At 41.3% G+C, this 17,687-nt stretch overlaps 1 protein-coding gene and 1 long non-coding RNA gene across 2 annotated transcripts; both read left to right on the plus strand.

The window, feature by feature from the left end:
• Window positions 1–90: 90 nt before the first annotated feature.
• Window positions 91–3,467, plus strand: LOC134190098 (uncharacterized). The gene is made up of 5 exons (XR_009971584.1): window positions 91–103; window positions 234–288; window positions 2,614–2,698; window positions 2,919–3,122; window positions 3,195–3,467. It is a non-coding gene; the product is annotated as an uncharacterized LOC134190098 (long non-coding RNA).
• Window positions 3,468–3,985: 518 nt separating this feature from the next.
• LOC134194982 (death-associated protein kinase 1-like) lies at window positions 3,986–17,220 on the plus strand. The gene is made up of 16 exons (XM_062663975.1): window positions 3,986–4,047; window positions 4,317–4,440; window positions 4,501–4,599; window positions 4,721–4,816; window positions 6,806–6,907; window positions 6,971–7,063; window positions 7,120–7,218; window positions 9,947–10,048; window positions 10,158–10,253; window positions 10,315–10,413; window positions 12,245–12,307; window positions 12,369–13,013; window positions 13,075–13,263; window positions 15,209–16,139; window positions 16,595–16,863; window positions 16,928–17,220. The coding sequence occupies exons 1-15, from the start codon at window positions 3,986–3,988 to the stop codon at window positions 16,837–16,839; spliced, it is 3,045 nt and encodes a 1,014-aa protein (XP_062519959.1). The 3' UTR covers window positions 16,840–16,863; window positions 16,928–17,220.
• The last annotated feature ends 467 nt before the right edge of the window (window positions 17,221–17,687 follow it).

Genomic DNA, 17,687 nt, shown 5'->3' on the forward strand with positions numbered 1-17,687 from the left:
GTTTTTGTGCAGTCAGTGATTGCTTGGTTTGGCAGGCAAGAGAGAGACAACCTTGTGGAGAGAGTGAAGCTGAACGTGCACAAGTAATTGATGCACAGAAGTGGTGTGTGTGTGTGTGTGTGTGTGTGTGTGTGTGTGTGTGTGTGTGTGTGTGTGTGTGTGTGTGTGTGTGTGTGTGTGTGTGTGTGTGTGTGCTCTATGTGTTGCTTATCTGTGACATTTGACATGTCTAGAGCTCGTGAAAGGGAAGAATATTGTAGACGTGAAGAAGAAGACAGAGCACATTGCGTTAGTTCTTTGTATGCTTCATCATCTTCAGTACAGACATTTAGTAAACAGCAGCAATGTGACAGACAGGCAGGTTGCGTATGCAGGAGTGTGCATGAACACTGGCAAGTGTTGTGTGATTCATGTGTGATGGAAACGTTATGTGACATCACGGATTTGTGTTGTTGTTGTTTTGTATGTATTGTGTGGTGATTGGTGATTGTGGCATTGACAACATGTGGAGATAGAGACAGGTAGAAGGCTGACAGACAGACAGTTGCACAGGGAGATGGACAGAGAGACAGACGGACAAAGAAATAGACACATAAAGATAGAAAGATGGACAAACAAACAGACAGACAAAGACAGGAAGACAGACAGATGATAGACAGACAGACAGACAGACAGACAAAGTGCAGTGTTGCTCATCTGACATAGTCACACACATTGATAAGGTCATCTAGTGAGAACTGTTCCTCCATATAAATTCCAACCTCCAGCAAATATACACGATCTACAGACACACACTCGACATTCAGCAACTTTCTATACCTAGATGACATCACTGCTAGGTCATGGGCATAAGCTATACTTCGTATCAGGCATGGTGGTTTTTGGCTCACTTCTATTCAAAACCTCTCACCAATTGCATTTGTTGTCGGTTGGATTCAATATTTGTACGTATTACCAAGTTGGTTTTCAGGGTTAAGATGACTGGTAGACACAGTGCTTAGTCAAGCAATCTCACTGAATGCCCAAATAGACACTATCAGTTACAAGTTGCAAAAGTCACTGAATCCAGGCCAGACACTGACAGATCTACTACCTGACACTGAAAACTCACAACATCGACTGTCAGGAAAACTGGACAGAGCACAAGTGTTGCACATGATTGAGAACTCGTCAATGAAAGATGCAGCTTGTTTGAAGTCTCATCAAGGAAAAGGTTGAGGAGTCTGGCTGGACTGCATTCCTAGTTCACAGAAGCTTGCACTTTCTCTGATTGTTCTGTTTGGCAGCTTTTGTTAGGCTGGGTCTCCCAATGTCACTGCCTCCTTCAGTTGATACATGTGAATGTGGGAAACGACTGGACGATGAAGGTTACCATCTGATGACATGCAAAATGAGTGGAGGAGTGGACCAGTTTGGACCCATAATTCCATCAGTTTGATCAGACTGTCTAAATCACGTCCATCTCGACCATATCATAGACCGAGACAAAGTATAGCAGCTTCCAAGCCAGACCTGATATCATCGTTCAAAATGCATTTGAATTGAATATTGAGCTGGATGTATCCATAGCTCACCCCTGGTGTCCTGACATCAGTCTAATTGCCAGCACAAAGCAGTGGATGAGCGGCTCTGAGAAGAGAGGAAAAGAAGAAGGAAACGTACAGCTCAGAAAAACATCCACGTGGCTCTAACCCTAATGTGGTCTTCCTTGTGTTTGACCACTTTGAACACATGGGGTAAAGATGGACAGCAGTTTCTGCATCAGATATTCCAATGATCAAAAGAGACGACAATGGAAAAATCAACAGCATGGATTTCAAAAGTTACTGGCGATGGCAACTGGCAATGACATTGCAGAGATGCAATGAAAGTGATATCAAAGGAAATTAGACAGGATGACATGCTCAAGATACTCATTAGATGATTTATACAAAAGTCAATTGTACAGTAGATAAGTTAGCACTGGAGAGATGGACCTAGTGGTCGTAGATAATTTTGAGCTGAAGAGACAGTATAGTTTACAGACGGACAGACAGGCAGGCAGACAGTAGGCCTGCACATACTATGCGGGCATTATATTGAGCATAATTGGTACTGACAACCATCGAGCATAAAGCGAGCATAATTGGAAATTTTACGAGCAATACATCATCGTATACTCATGTAATTGCTAGTCTGCTAAAGCAATATTAATATGGTAGAACTTGGAGATTGCACGAGGCATTGATGTTACAATAGAAGAAACATTAATTAAAAACCAGTTAAGCATATTTTTTGCTGGAATGTCAAGCCAGTTTGTTGGCATTTCAAAACTTGTAGTTTGGTTTTGTTGTAAGTTTACTTTGTTTTACTTTGCAACAAATCACTTGAGCCAAGTTGTGTCAAATTGTGTGAGCATAATTTGAGCAAACTTGTACAATTGAGTGAGCACTGTACCATACCATAATGCAAGATAAAATGAGCATAATATGTGAAGGTCTAGCAGACAGAGAGACAGACAGGAAAGTGACATGTAGGCAAGTAGATTGAAAGTCAGATGCACAAATAGAAATTGCAAAGGCAAATTCGTCTTGTATTGGTCTACTGCAGTGTAATATATTGCTGGCATTTTAGAAAGCTCGCATGGAGCAGTTGGATGCTTGAAACTGAGAGCAAGAAGTGGCTTGCACACAAGGAAAGACAAAGGTTTAAGCAGCAGGTAAATCGCAAGTGTAACTAGTTTATGATTTATTGAAATATACGATTGTAGTGCAGGATTGTAGCAATTAGTCGTTTATTTGTGTAGTACACACACACACACACACACACACACACACACACACACACACACACACACACACACACACACACACACACACACACACACACACACACACACAAACCACATTATTGATATCATTGTGATGTGTTTCTTGTAGAGAAGTGCATTGGATAGTTTGCTCCAGTCATCACTATTCACGTGGCACTGGTCATTGCTATGAATTGATGTTCATGCATGTTGGTGTGGTTTGCATGCAACATGCTGCAAAGTAAGTTAAATGTATTGCCAATGTATTATGGGAGACATCAAGTGTCAGTTCTCAAATGAATGTAAGGTAGATGAGTCTGTCTTAAATACAAAGGTTGGTTGTCTCTTAATGTTTCTAGTTACACAAAGCGGCAGTTGAATTATTATTGTGATTGTTTCTCTCTAGCAAGTGAAGATGATGAGAGAGGACACGAGCAGTAGGTTGTGAGTCTAGTCCATCATGGAGTCGTGCAGTGGATCAAGAGAAGCAAGCAGTCAGCAGCCCAGCCGTCAGTTTGAATAGTGGCAGAGTTTGCAAACGAGCAGACAGACTAGATGTGTAAGTTAGAGGAGAGATGGAGTGATAGTGAGGCATCTAGATGAGGTGAGAGTATGAGAGTGTCCAGTTGTAGGAGGTACACTGTAGTGTTGAATTGAGTTTTGTTGAATACATTACTGTACTCACAAGTGCACGTGTCATCTAGTTGCAGAGCAAATAAGCAAGCATGTCTGCTATCTTTTCACTCCAAGTCGCTATCAAACGTCGTTCTATCAGGGCATCGTACATGCATGCGTGAGGCGAAGCGGTGTTTTTGTGATGACGTGTCAACGTCCTTTAGGGCGGGATCAATTTACGTGTCAACACTCAAGTGGTCAATTCTGACGGCCAATGAGAAGATGCCAATTGGTCACGCCTACCTACACTAGACTACATAGCTTGCACGCGATGGCAACGCAGGAGGTTTGTCAATGAAATTCGGCGAGCGCAAAGCAACAAGCTCATTGGTTGGAGCAGAGAGTGGGTGTAGAGGTGAGTGAGACGCGCAACGTTTCTTTCTGCCAAGTCGTCGATGTATCCCGGCATAAGATCTCGTTGAATTTCTCGTTTGTGCGAAAGAGCTTTGCCGACCGCACAAGCACACAAGAAATTACTAAGACTGACAGTTTGATCTTGTATGAGAAGGTTAGGGAAAAGAGATGAGCGCGACACACAATCACGGTTTCTCTTATTTGCTTGTAAACCCGTCTACTGGATTTGTGTAAGACTTTGACGTCTGGACGTGTTTGTGATGTTAGCGCGCATTTGCAATATATTGCGGTTGTAGGGTGTATTGTAATAGACAGTAGACGAGTGTGGGGCGTGGTGCGAGGTGATAGATTAGAGCAAATGGATTGTTAGATTGTGATGTGAGTAAAAGGGTTGATGTGGTTGTGTACTGATTGGATTGAGAGCACGTGTTGAGTGAATTGTCGTTTGTTAATGAAATTGGAAGGATTTATTGTTATTGATGTGTTACTGTGATGTTAGAATGAGTGAGAGAGACATCAGAACATTGAATAGCCAACTAGAGGTTGCTGTAAGGAATAACGAAGGTGACAAGGTTGACAGATTGTTGAGTGAAGGAGCTTCACCAAATGCGTGTAGTGATTCAGTATGTTATTGATTGAGTGACTCGTTTTATTGTTGTTTACAACAACTCACTCTAATGTAGAGATGGCCTGTATTGGTGAATGCTTGTGCTAGACGCTTCTATTCTGTATGTAAGCTGCTAGTGAAGAGAGGGGCAGATGTGAACAAAACTAATTCTTTGGTAAGTGTTGAGAGTGAATGAATGAATGAAGAGAATGAGATTTAAATGATGTGATGAGATTTGTGATAGGATGGATATTACAGTAGGGACAAACAATTAAACACAATTATTGTCATTGCAGGGTAGGACTGCTCTAATGAGGGTAGCATGGAATGGTGATGATGAAATGGTCGACTTCCTTTTATCGTCAAATGCTGATGCTGGACAGAAGGATTTGGTGAGTGTATGTGATGCAGTTTGATGTGGTGATGTGTGAGTATGAGAAGTTATGTTTTAAAATGAATGTATTAATAACGTAAACTAGCAGAGTCCTTCAGCATTGCCCATGTAATCCAGATGTATGTATATAAAGGTGTAGTGTGTTTGCTTACTTGACCATAACCTCGAAAAGGGGCTCGATGAAACACATGCAGCCAACAGCTGATTAGACTGTTCTTCTATCTGAGCAGCCTGTTTTCCATCCAGGAAAGATGAGTAAGTATCTAGTTTTTAAGCAAGTTACTAAGTTTCCATATTAATTAAGGTAATGTCCTTGAAAAGGTTGCATTTTCTTTTCCTTTCATACAATCCTGCAGTGCATACGTTTGTATTTTTGTATTTGCTGCAAACTGTCATCTTAGGCAATCATTGTGATGCTTTGATGGAAAGAGCGGCCTGCACACACTCAAATGGCAATAAGCCAAAAGAGGAGGCAATGAAAGCCATGCAGCTAACAAATGATTGGACTGACAATGTTCTTCTTAAAAGGTTGAACTTGGACTGTGTGCAGAGTCTCTATGCCAATTGAGTTAGTAGTTTTAGCACTTACACAAACACACACACACACACACACACACACACACACACACACACACACACACACACACACACACACACACACAATGGACAAATGTCAATCCCTCCATGTCATTTGACGTCGACCTTAAGAGACAGGGCTTTCATGCGCTGTGTCGAGGCTTAGGGCTAGCGCTACAATCCACCTGGAGCTTTGCCGGGTGCACTGACAATGGCACAGCTGTGGGACTGGATATCGAGTCCCACAAGTACCCGTCTGCTGCTCGGTGTTGTACAGTAGTCATGTCCACCCCAGTCAATGACCAGGTACTCATTTATACTCCTGAGTCAAGAGAAGCAATTGTGTGTAAGTTTCTTGCTTAATTAAGGAAATTATGCCATAGATCGCCATCACTGTGACTTGAACCTGCAATCCTGCAAGGTCCTGGATGTTTTCATTCTACAAATGCACTCTCTAACAAATTGAGGTACAGCACCACACACACACACACACACACACACACACACACACACACACACACACACACACACACACACACACACACACACACACACACACACACACACACACACACACACACACACACACAGACACACACAAATAATGCCTTTTTATCATATTGTCATATATAAAACTGTGTTTGTTTTTGTCTAAGCTGAGTTGACCAGCTCTGGAATATCAAAGCCTTTCCATCAGTAATTAGCCAAGGTCACCTGACTGCTATAAACAATCTCTTAACTTACCTCAGTATTCATCGTTTATTGGTGAAGTGACAACACGACAACATTAAAGGAACTGTACCAGACCCTCTCCCACCATCTGGATGTTGCAAGAGGGAGGGGCTGGCTAAGAGAGACTAACCTGGATGGCCATACAGCTATTACACTTACACTTGCATTGAGACATCACAAACCATCATGTTTGTGATTGGTTCAAAATCAACGTCATTTCCATTCGCTTGGCTAACACACACATCTCAACACTAGCCTCGACACTAAGCCTCCCTTTGCTTTCGGTGGTCCGATCGCGCGAGGAAAGCAACAGGACTGTATCACGTGATGTTCTCTTCGAAAAGCAAAGGAACATCACGTGATACAGTCCTGTTGCTATCCTCGCGCGGTCGGACCACCGAAAGCAAAGGGAGGCCTAGTGTCGAGGCTATCTCAACACAGTACAGTACACATAGAAAGGATCTCACCCCAATTATGGTGGCTTAAAAATGTGGTTGTGAATGATATTTGATATTGGAAAGTGTTGATTGTGTGTATGGTGGAGCAGGAGATGTAGATGAGTGTTTTACTAGCAGACATGGTGTTGTATTATGAGTAGTGATGGATAGTCTGCTTGTAGTTGTATTGCATTGATTGCTTGTTGGACAACACATTGCTAATATGCATTTTATATGGTCAGGTTGGTAGGACTGCATTTGATTGGGCTATGTTTCGAGGTCAGATGTCAACAGCTGGTCGTTTGGTGTTAGCAACTCAAAGAGTTGAAGATGTTACAGTTAAGGTGTGTGACAGTCAGTTGTGTTGGAGAATGAAGTGAATGTGTGTGAGTGTGTGGTGTGTATAGCATCGTCTTCCTGTGTTGTATTGGGCATGTAAGAACAAGAGAGATGATGTGATAAAAGCAATTGTTAAGCTGGGAACAGAAATGAAGGATGACGTGAGAAATAGAATTTTTGTATCATTTCTATGACATTTATTGTATTGTTGATGCAGTGGGGACGAACTTTACTTCACTATGCTGCTCAGTATGACAGTCTTGATGTGGTTGAGTTTCTCTTGGCCAACAAGGCAGATGCTGATGCTTCAGACAAGGTAGGTGTAGTGACAATCGAATATCAAATGTTAGGTAGGTGTAGCAACAATTAATTAAGTTAAGTTGGATAAACTGATCAAGTATTTACTAAACTGTTTTGTCTGCTTAGAAATGAGGTAAAGCAATTTGTTTGTATTACAAAATATGCATATTATTTGCTGTCTTGGGTATTGTGCTATTTACCAACAATTGAGATTTAAATTGTTGTAAAGTCTTAAAATAGATGTATGGAAATGTCCATAAAATGTAAAGTGCATTTTGTGTAAGACTGCTGTGGGGCTGTCGTTCCAGCAGAGGCAGTTATTGTATAATTGTATTGGTCAAGACTATGAATTAGAAGCAACAAAGTTGAAGCACGTATCACTAAATCTTTTCTATTTTCAACACTCAACAAGAAAAGCAGCCACTGTAAGAGCATTGTAAAAGCACACAGTTGTCAGGAACAGATGCAATGTAACTCACTAGCTTGTGTTGGCTGTGAATGTATTGTGCTATTATTGTCAGGCATCAAGTGTGGTCTCGATATAGATGTGAGTGGGTACACAGTGACACAAGCATATGTGAGTATGACATCTACACGTTGCTTTTTGGGTGACACAAGGATGTACATTTTGTGGTCTTGAGGCTAGCTGCTCTTTCACATAAGATTTTCTATTTGAAAATTTGATGTTTTCAACAAGCATGTTTTGTTGAGTAATGGAAAGGCGGTCACTTGTTTGGCTAGGTACTTTTGTTTGGACATTTACAGTAAATCTGGGAATGTGGCTTTTGTGACGTTGATAGAAAGTGGTTAAGACTGGAATAGGCATTTCATTTTTCTGTAGCTACCTTTTCTGGAAGACACTTCCAGCTCTACCTGTTTCAATGCTGGAAGAGGAATGTGCCTACACTTGCGCAGCAGGCAGTCTGAAACCATGGTGGTGTTCCTGTTCTGTAATCTCGTATAGGAGATGGTGGCATTTGGATGAGGGCATTCCCCTGAAGAGACCCCAGTATCTATCCACGTCACTGGTAATAAATGACACTCGTGAAATGGGCATTTCAGATTCAGTGGAGATCTGCTCTGCGTTCTAGAGAAATTCAAGTCATTATTTATTTATTACATAAAATACTTATAAACCCATCCTGACCTTGTCTGAGTTGTTCAATACTGATAACTACAAGAATTTAACCTCATTTCCTAACTTTTAACTTTTTTATTGTATGCGTATCGTATCATATTGCGTACGGTATCATAGCGTATCATAGCGTATCATATATCGTACCATTTGGTATCTTATCTTAATTGTATTGTATATCGTATTGCGTATCATATATGGTATGGATGGTATCTTATCTTAATTGTATAGTATCATCTTTTATCTTATCCTATGGTACGGCACTTTTATTGTATCGTATGATATCCTATCCTATGGTATCCTATCGTATCCTATCGTATTCTATCCTATCCTATCCTATGGTATCGTATGGTATCGCTGTCAGCTTACTTATTGCCGGTACTGTACATGTTTAAAAGACACGGAGATGTTATGCCGTTACTATAAAAGTATGACATCATCAGATATGGGATTTTATCAACCACGTAACATTATTACAGCTAGCAAATTTTCTAGTTAGAACAGTGACTTATTGCAAGGTACATCTGGTTGTTAATACGGTATTTCCACACATTTAGTTGCATGCCAGTATAAGCGGAGATTACCAGAAACTTGCTTGTCAGACTTTGGTAATGATACTGGCATGCCAGTATAACGCGGGGGAGTGCTGGTAATGGTGAGGGAGCAACTACTAGTACAAATGTGTTGTAATTCTACTGCAGACGCTCTGTCATTCAATTCGTTGATCTAGAGAATGCAGCTTCCCTCGAAGCCCAGCTAGAAAAGAGAAAAGTCGAACAGCTAGAAGGTATCTAGAATGGATCTTTGCGGTGTGCATAGCAGAAGATCATACACAATTGAAAAAGCTAGCGGTACTACACAAGTATGACGAGCTCGGTGTAAACACAACGAAAGTCGCCATGAAATGTGGAGTGTCTCATCAGTGCGTACAGGATGAGGTTTGAACAAGCAGAAGAACACACAGGGCTGACAGATAAGGAAGAGAGGAAGACGATGAAGAAGAGGAGGATGAAAACAGAGAAAAGCAAACATTATAGGGTTGACTATATACTACATCTAGATGGAAAAGTATATGTCTTTGTTTATTTATGTTAGTTCAATCAATATCTAATAACGGATGCAGCATAGATCTATTGGTCCAGTTTACAGGGAGGTTGGTCAAATCACCTCTCTTTCTCTGGCATGGCGGTATACCCCCTGGTAATCTCCGGCTTAAACCGGCATGCAGCTAAATGCTCGGAAATACGATATACTAGAGAAACATTTGAATGTGAGACTTCAGTACAGATACGTGTCCAGTGTCACACGATGTTGTTTGCTGTTGTAGTCACTTGTAAATAAGATAGACACTGAACAGTTTGAGGAAGAGCAATGTAGATGTGTGTGTTTGAGATGTAAGTGTTAGACGTGATTTTCTATTTTTATGAGCTGTGGTAGCATTCCTCATCTTTACATTGTTCCTAAATTCTTGACATGGACGTTTGACACAGCAGGTTTTGTGTAGATCTACGTAGTGATTTCATTTGAGTTAAACAGAGTTAGGAACGCTTGTTAATTAAGTCATGTTGTGATATTTCTACTGACTCGTTTGTTATTCTATGTGTGATAGGATGGTGACAAGCCTTTTGATTTTGCTGTCAGTAATGGTCACATGTCAATTGCTGTTCGGTTGTTTTCATTAATGCAGTCAGTTAAAGATCTTGTATTTAAGGTGAGTAACAGTTAATTGTTTACAGTTAGAGAGTAATTGTATTGGTTTGTATTGTCTTTATGGAATTGATTTGCTACATTGATTCTCTTTCTTTGATTGTTGATAATAGAATGTGTGTAAGCTGCTGCAGTGGGCATGTAGGAATGAAGAAATGGATGTTGCAAGGAAGATTGCAGAGAAGTTTTTTCACGCAGTGGAGGAGGAGGTGAGAGTTTTCACAATACTGTTGATTATGTGTGAAAGATGTTTTTGTGTTGTGCATGCAGTCTGGTCGCACTTTACTTCACTTTGCTGCTCGACTTGGTCATCGTGATGCAGTCAACTATCTGTTGGAGATGAAGGCAGATGCAGATGCTAAAGATAAGGTAAACAATATTATGAACATTTAATGTTTACTTTAACTTAACAGATGTGTGTTATTGAAATATTACATTGTATACCAATTGTGGTGAACCTCCATTTTCAGTAATTTTAAAATCAACTTTCTAGTACATTATTCTTACATCTTTTACTGCATTCCAGTATAGCTGAGGTGTACCAGTAGGTTGACCTTGTTTGCAAACTAAATCAAGGTAGCATGCTGAGATTGTATTTTACAGTCTGCACATGCTCAGCGACTGTTCGTGCCTCTAAGTCAACACCTGGCATGCTGAGATTGTTTATACTTTCAGGTATCACTAAATTGACCGTATTTAGTTTCTTGCATATGTGGTAGGTGTGTGCACTCAAATTTCTTATTTTGTGACATTGAAGCATGATTTCAAGCAAAGTTCTTGAATTACAGCTATGGAAGCGAGAATACATGTATCTCACAGAGCAATTTCAGCACACTTGCATGGCACACTGAGACTGCAAGTTCTAATTTGCACACGCGTGAACAATCTCAGCACTGTTACAATCTGAGCACGAGACCAGCATGCAGTACAGCGAGGTATACGAGGATAATGAGGATGCAAGAACACTTGTGTGCTTCTGTAATGTAAAGGAGAGCTGTCTGCTTGTCTGCCTGTCTGTCTGTATGTGCAACTACCCGTATCTCCACCGCCCCGCGTCAGACCTTTACTGAATTCGGCTCATGCATGCCGAAATGACAGGTAGAAGTGCCTGTCGTTGTCTTCTGGACTTTTTGACTGCCAGTTGAGTTAGTAGTTTTAGCACTTTCAGGGTTTAACACACATGAGCACACACACACACACACACACGCACACACACACACACACACACACACACACACACACACACACACACAGCAATGGCAAATGGAGAAGGAGCTGCCGTTAAACGGTAATGCCGAACTGTACACTAAGTAGGAGCTATGGGCCGTGCTAAGCAATCTCCTGGGCCTGGCCAGGTGCGCGCGCGCACACACACACACACACACACACACACACACACACACACACATACACACACGTGTGAATATCTCGAACGGTGTGTCAGATCTCCACCGAATTTAAACTGCCCGTTCCTGACCTCAGACGGTTCCCACAGAGAGTGTCGTTTATTGTTGGCGACGTCGAAGAAGGAAAGATATGTTTAGTATATCCAGGTCTGGCTCAGGTCAGGTACAACGTGTATACACATAGCGTGCTGGAATACAATCCGTGCATGCTTATGTGGTACAAAATGGCGTGGAGCAAGATGGAGACTCTTGTCTTATTTGCCTTATCCGATTGTGGAGTGACCAAGATGAGCAAAACAAATATCTTGAACTTCGTTGCTGCAACAATTGCCTGGTGATAGACCTACCTATCGTATGAATAGTATGACATCTCGTATATGTTCTATGCATTTCTCAATATGACTGTTGTAAAGCCATAGAGAGAAAACGAGCAGCTTGGCTTCTGTCCATTGCAAACGTGAGCTATGATGATCTCAAGTAACTAACGCACGTTAATGACACGCATTGGTTCACTCCTACACGCCCATTAAAATTATTGGCTCGTGTCTACAGTGTGTTGTGTGGAACGCTGGGCTGGAACGGCTCGGCTCGGATTGGCTCAGTATGCGTGCTCGTGTAAATGGAGCATCAGTACATGTTGTCTAGGTTAGATTACCATGGCTATTTGCCAACCTGTTTGTCCAAGAACTTTGTGCTAAATGTGGAGTTTACTGTAGTTGTGGCAGCATTCTTCATCATTGTATACAAACTTTAGGTATAAATTGTTACATCTGGTATGTGTGTTTCATGTTTAGGATGGTAAGAGACCATACCAACTGGCTGATGGTGAACTGAGAAGACGACTGAAGAAAGCAATAGTGAGACTTTTATGCAGTGAGATATGGTGGTATGTGTAGAATGGATGTGTTGTATTGTCAGGATGAACAGAAGTATGCTGTTCTGTTTGCTGAGGGCACAGTGAGACCAGAAATCATCAAGTTGTGTTTCATCGGTTCAGAAGGAGCAGGAAAGACGACTCTCATGGAGGCTCTCAAACGAGGATGGTTCAAACGAATTTTCACAAACGAGAATCAAGCAGACGACCCGGATTGTGAAGAGGAACGCACGATTGGTATCAATGTGATGACAGCCAATATTCCAGGAGTGGGTCGTGTTTCACTGCGGGACCACGCAGGTCAAAAGCAGTTCCACAAAACCCACGGCCTCTTCTTCTCTGCATCCAACTCGTTGTTCATCTTGCTAGTGAGTCTAGTGAGAGGAAAGGAGAGACAACGGTGCAGCTATGAGGAGTTGCGAGATGAGCTTCAGTACTGGCTGTCATTTCTCAGATCCAGTTTGGATGGAGAGTTTATACCTACAGTGTTGATAATGGCCAGTCGAGGAGATTATTATCGTGATGGTCAGTGTGTGTTGCAGTACGTGGTCGACTACATTCGTGAGCTGTTCAAAGGCCAGATCAACATCATTCAAGAATGTTTGGTTATCGACTGCAGGCAGAGCAAATCTCCTGAAATGGAACAACTGAAGAAGTTGTTATGTGATATGAAGCACGAGCTTCAGCAAGTGATCATATGACTAAGTTTAGTTAATTGTTTACTTGCTAATTCAGATATTTATGTTACAGTCTGCTCCACTGTATCCTCGTCTCTGTCAGCCAGTCGTGTCCAAGTTGCTTCCTTCTCTTCGTAAGAAACAAGAAGATCCATTCATGAAGACGGCAACACTCATGGAGAAGATTGAGCAAGAAGCATGTCCAGGACAAGAGAAGGAGGTTGTAGAGAAGGTAGTTGGTTTCTTGGATCAATCAGGAGAGGTGAGATGACTATTGTTTGTGTCAGAATTAAAGTCACTTCTGGTTTGGTGGGGATGGCCTAGGATGTCACCCTATAATGTACTTGATGCAGTTTTATGTAACAGTTTTAAGTTTTTTTATTACTGCTGTATGGAATACCGTGATCAAACTGAAGCCGACCTTGCTGTAGAAAGCGATAGAGAGCATTAATTAGTGCCTGTACCTACTGTCTGTTCCCCATAAATCTTCAATATCTTCACTGTGCTTTGGACTTTCTCGATGATCTTGGTATTGTTAGAAACCGCTAGGTCTGGCATTTTGTTTATCAAATTATCTAAGCCCTTCCTACAGAGGAAACCAAACTTTTGTATGTCAAAGACGTATTAGGGTACAACAGGTGGACCAACAGATCGGGTGCCTGGATTCGCTGGACGGGACTACTGAACTACTGGACTCCAATCGTACCCCAATATTACCTTTGCATTTTTTGCCACGTTGTTTTTGCCATGTCCACTGCAAAGAATCTACATACGAGTGTACATGATGTACTGTAAAATACACAAAAAATACGTCCACAGCATGTATTTTGCGTGAGTAAATTCGCAAGCATAGTAGCATGCGAGCACCGACCTCGCCCACCCCAGGTGCAAGAAACAATCCTTAATTGTCGATGGCTCAAGGGCAGCACACCAGGCACGTAGAAACCTACCTCTACTTCTGCCCATGCCTAGAAAAACTTTAAGTGGAGATCCTTCAGTTGGACAGCACGACATTTACATCGTCTGACTCAACCAAGATCACATTCTAAAATAGTCTTTAGTAGCCAGCCCTTCCCCTTTTCTATATTTTTGGTAGGCGGGGATCAATGCACAGTGCATGTATAGCTAAGTTAAAGATTAGGTAGTGCGTGCATTGATTCTTTGCAGCGGACATCATAGAAACAAAGCGACAGCAAAGGTGTTGGAGTCCAGTAGTCCAGTCCAGTACAGCGAATTCAGACACCCCAACGCAGAGCAACCGGAACCATTTAAGGTTATTGGTATAACATGGTGTAAAGCCCTGTCCACACTAGACCAGAATGGATTGCGATTCGCTGCTGATCGCGATCCGATTGGAACAGCGAGTGTCCACACTGCACTTTGAAAACGATACCTACCAGTCCGCCTCATTTTTGGTATCACGTGACTGATGACTGATGTGTACGTGTGGTTTTTTGCTTGTGGAAAGCGTTGATACAGCAACATAAGGTGAACGAGAACAAAGACGAGTTAGGAGGGTTGGATGTTCCAACTACACTCACAGCTTACGTGGAGTTAATGCCTTCTATTTCTAATTGAATTCAACCAATCGTGATCGAAACTACCTCCAGATGTGGATTGGATTTATTGTGATCGGATCGTGATCCAGTTGCAAGTGTGGACAAGGTATAACTGGAGCAGCTCTTAGTGCTCTAATGAGCACATTACATGTGGTGTGACCTCAACCTCACTACTCACTTCCGAGTGGGAATAGACAGTAGGGTATAGATTACATTCTCAAGCTGTTTCTAGTTATTTAGGATAACATAACAAATCTAATTACAGTATGGAACTAAAATTTTAGGAAATGTATGATTGCCAAGACTCCACCTTCTATCTTATTATTTTACGGGAAGTTTGCCATATCTACCTATCTCAGGTGTAATACATCCTACAAATATGAGGGGTGTGCGTAATTGCATAAAGCAGAATGATACCAGTATGTATGATGTCAGTATACGTTCTATGTGTACACATCAGCTGCCCACTTTCGGTTGTAACAGCAGATGTGACTTTAGCGTGTGTGTGTGTGTGTGTGTGTGTGTGTGTGTGTGTGTGTGTGTGTGTGTGTGTGTGTGTGTGTGTGTGTGGGTTGGTGGGTGGGTGTGGAAGGGTGTAGATGCATGTGTTTGTTTGCATTTACTGTATTATTGTTGTGTTGTGTTTAGATTGCTGTGGTTGGTGATGTGGCTGCTCTCAATCCTGTTTGTCTACATCAATATGCCTTCGGTCCTCTTATTGCTTCTGAGGGTTTTAAGTTGTACGTCAGGTCAGAGAGGGAGGATGGCACAGTAACAAGAGAAGAAGCAGAAATGGCAATCGATCATTACTTGAGAGGTCACAAGATTGCTGTTCAACTCAACACAGATAAAGTTCTCATTATCAACGAATCTCTTGGTATCTGCTTCAAAGTGGAAGGCAGCAACGACACGTACATGTTCCCAGCTCTCTTGCCTCCTAAGGATCTGTCTGTCATGTGGAAGAAAGATAAGAGTAAGAAAGTGTATGTCGGTCGACGTCAAGTGTGCAGAAGTAAGACAACCATCTTCAGTCCATCTACATTCTGCATGTTTCAATCTAAAGTTTGCATTACTTTTAAACAAAACACAAAGTTATGGAGGGATGGACTGATCCAGTCACAAGGTGATACAGTTGGTAATTATGTTGATTGCCTAGTGGCCATGATAGATCCTGTTCGTTCTGTTGACTTTGTGTGTCGTGGAGGTACGGGAACAGAAGCAGAATGTGTTTCACTGCTGGACACTGTCATGTCTCTTTGGAGAGATATGTTAGACAGCTACAGTCCGGGCACTGAATATCAGACTGAATATCTGAGCAGAAAGCATTTAGAGGAACACAAAGAACTGAAACAAGTCGCTACCTTCTCTGAGGAGAAAATTAAGGAAGCAAAGATGAAGAACAAAGGTGCAGATGCGGTAGTATCTAAATGGTTTCTTGATGAACAGATAGTAGAAAGTCTTGGTGACCTGCTGGTCGTATCCAGCAGAGCAGCGACTGAACAGTGCAATGTGAAAGTAAAAGTTTTAAGAGAATTGGGACTAGACGAAGCTTCTCACATCAGTCATACATTTCAACAAGGTAACTTGATTTTCCATCCACACAAAATTGTAATAAAATGCTACACTGATATGAATTTTATTACCAACAGACTTGATATTCCAATGTCAACAGTTCACTCATATTTAGTAACTGCATGACAATTTTATTGTGTACAGTAGCATGGAGTTGTTGATTGTGACAATTGACTACAATTACAATTGATCAGTATGTGAAGCACTAAAGTAGACAGATAAACCATGTTGTACAAGCAATTAACTGACCCATTTGTGCTATTACATGCAAGCTATTGCTTTAGTATCCATTGGTGGCACTGTGTTGTCTACTACTCTCTTTTTGCTATCTATAAGAAGGGGAGACATCTCCTTGCCTTGCATATAGATAGAGGGGAGGAGTGGTTTGGCTACTTGAGAATAGCCGTCTAAGTATGATGCTAATTTCCTGTGTCTGTAACACATGACATGTTTTGTGTGTAGGAAACATGCCTGATTTCAAGTCTATAAGAGATGCTGTTGTTAAACACTGCAGTAGCCAGTGGTACGAGATTGGGCTGACCATATTGGGACTCAACAGTGATGAGATCAGAAGACAAACATATGATATACCCTATTCTACTGGCAAACTGCTTGCTCTCATTGAAGCACGAAGGACTAAAGATGGAGGAAGCAAGACGGCAGAGGACTTGTTGAGGATGTGTTATGATATCTTCACCAGTATGTGAAGAAATGAAAGTTGAATTTATGAGGTAAACTCATATGTGAATGCTAATAGATGGTTTGACATTGACAAGATGTGTTGTCATTATTTAGCAAAACGTCGTCATCCTAGCAGAGTATCTACAGGAGGCCATGTGAGAGGCTAAGATGGTCTTTTATGTCTGATCTCTAGAAACAATTTATTGTATTGATTCAATCATTCTATTGAACACTGTAGAGTATTATTACACATTTTGTCAATTGTATGAGATTGATCAGTTGAACGATTGTTTGTCTCCCCTCAGCAAATTGTAACAAGTAGATAATACACGTGGTTATGCTCAAGTTGTATCAACTTACCATCAGGACAGACTGACAAATGAATGATAATTTGAGTTCATACTTTCTATTGTCTTAATTAAAGGATGTTCATAAAACAAACAGGTTTGGAAGAATACAGAGATTTGCAGCTGAAGAAAACTCAAGTGTATGTTGCCACCATGGTATACATGTGTTTGTGTCAAAGTGCTAGTATAATAGCAATTAATCCTGTGTAGCTGCAACAACATACACTCCATACTACTCACTACCCCAAGAATCTCTGATGCAACATCACTCACTAAATTATGTCACCAACAATTATCAACTCATATTACAGCAGTAATTACCATCATCCCATCTAGAGTTAGTATAATATTACATCCAAACGTAAGTAGATGCTATAGACTGTAACGTCGTTTTTTGTGTATATTTCCTTTTCCACTCATTCCCAGTTCCTCAATCTCTTCCTATTTTTCCTCATGACGTTTATTGATTAAAATCACCACGTGCACATCAGCATGAGAATCATTACGGGGTAACGATAGTTGGAGAG

This window comes from Corticium candelabrum, chromosome 1, assembly GCF_963422355.1.
Source record: "Corticium candelabrum chromosome 1, ooCorCand1.1, whole genome shotgun sequence".
NCBI classification, from domain to species: Eukaryota; Metazoa; Porifera; class Homoscleromorpha; order Homosclerophorida; family Plakinidae; genus Corticium; species Corticium candelabrum.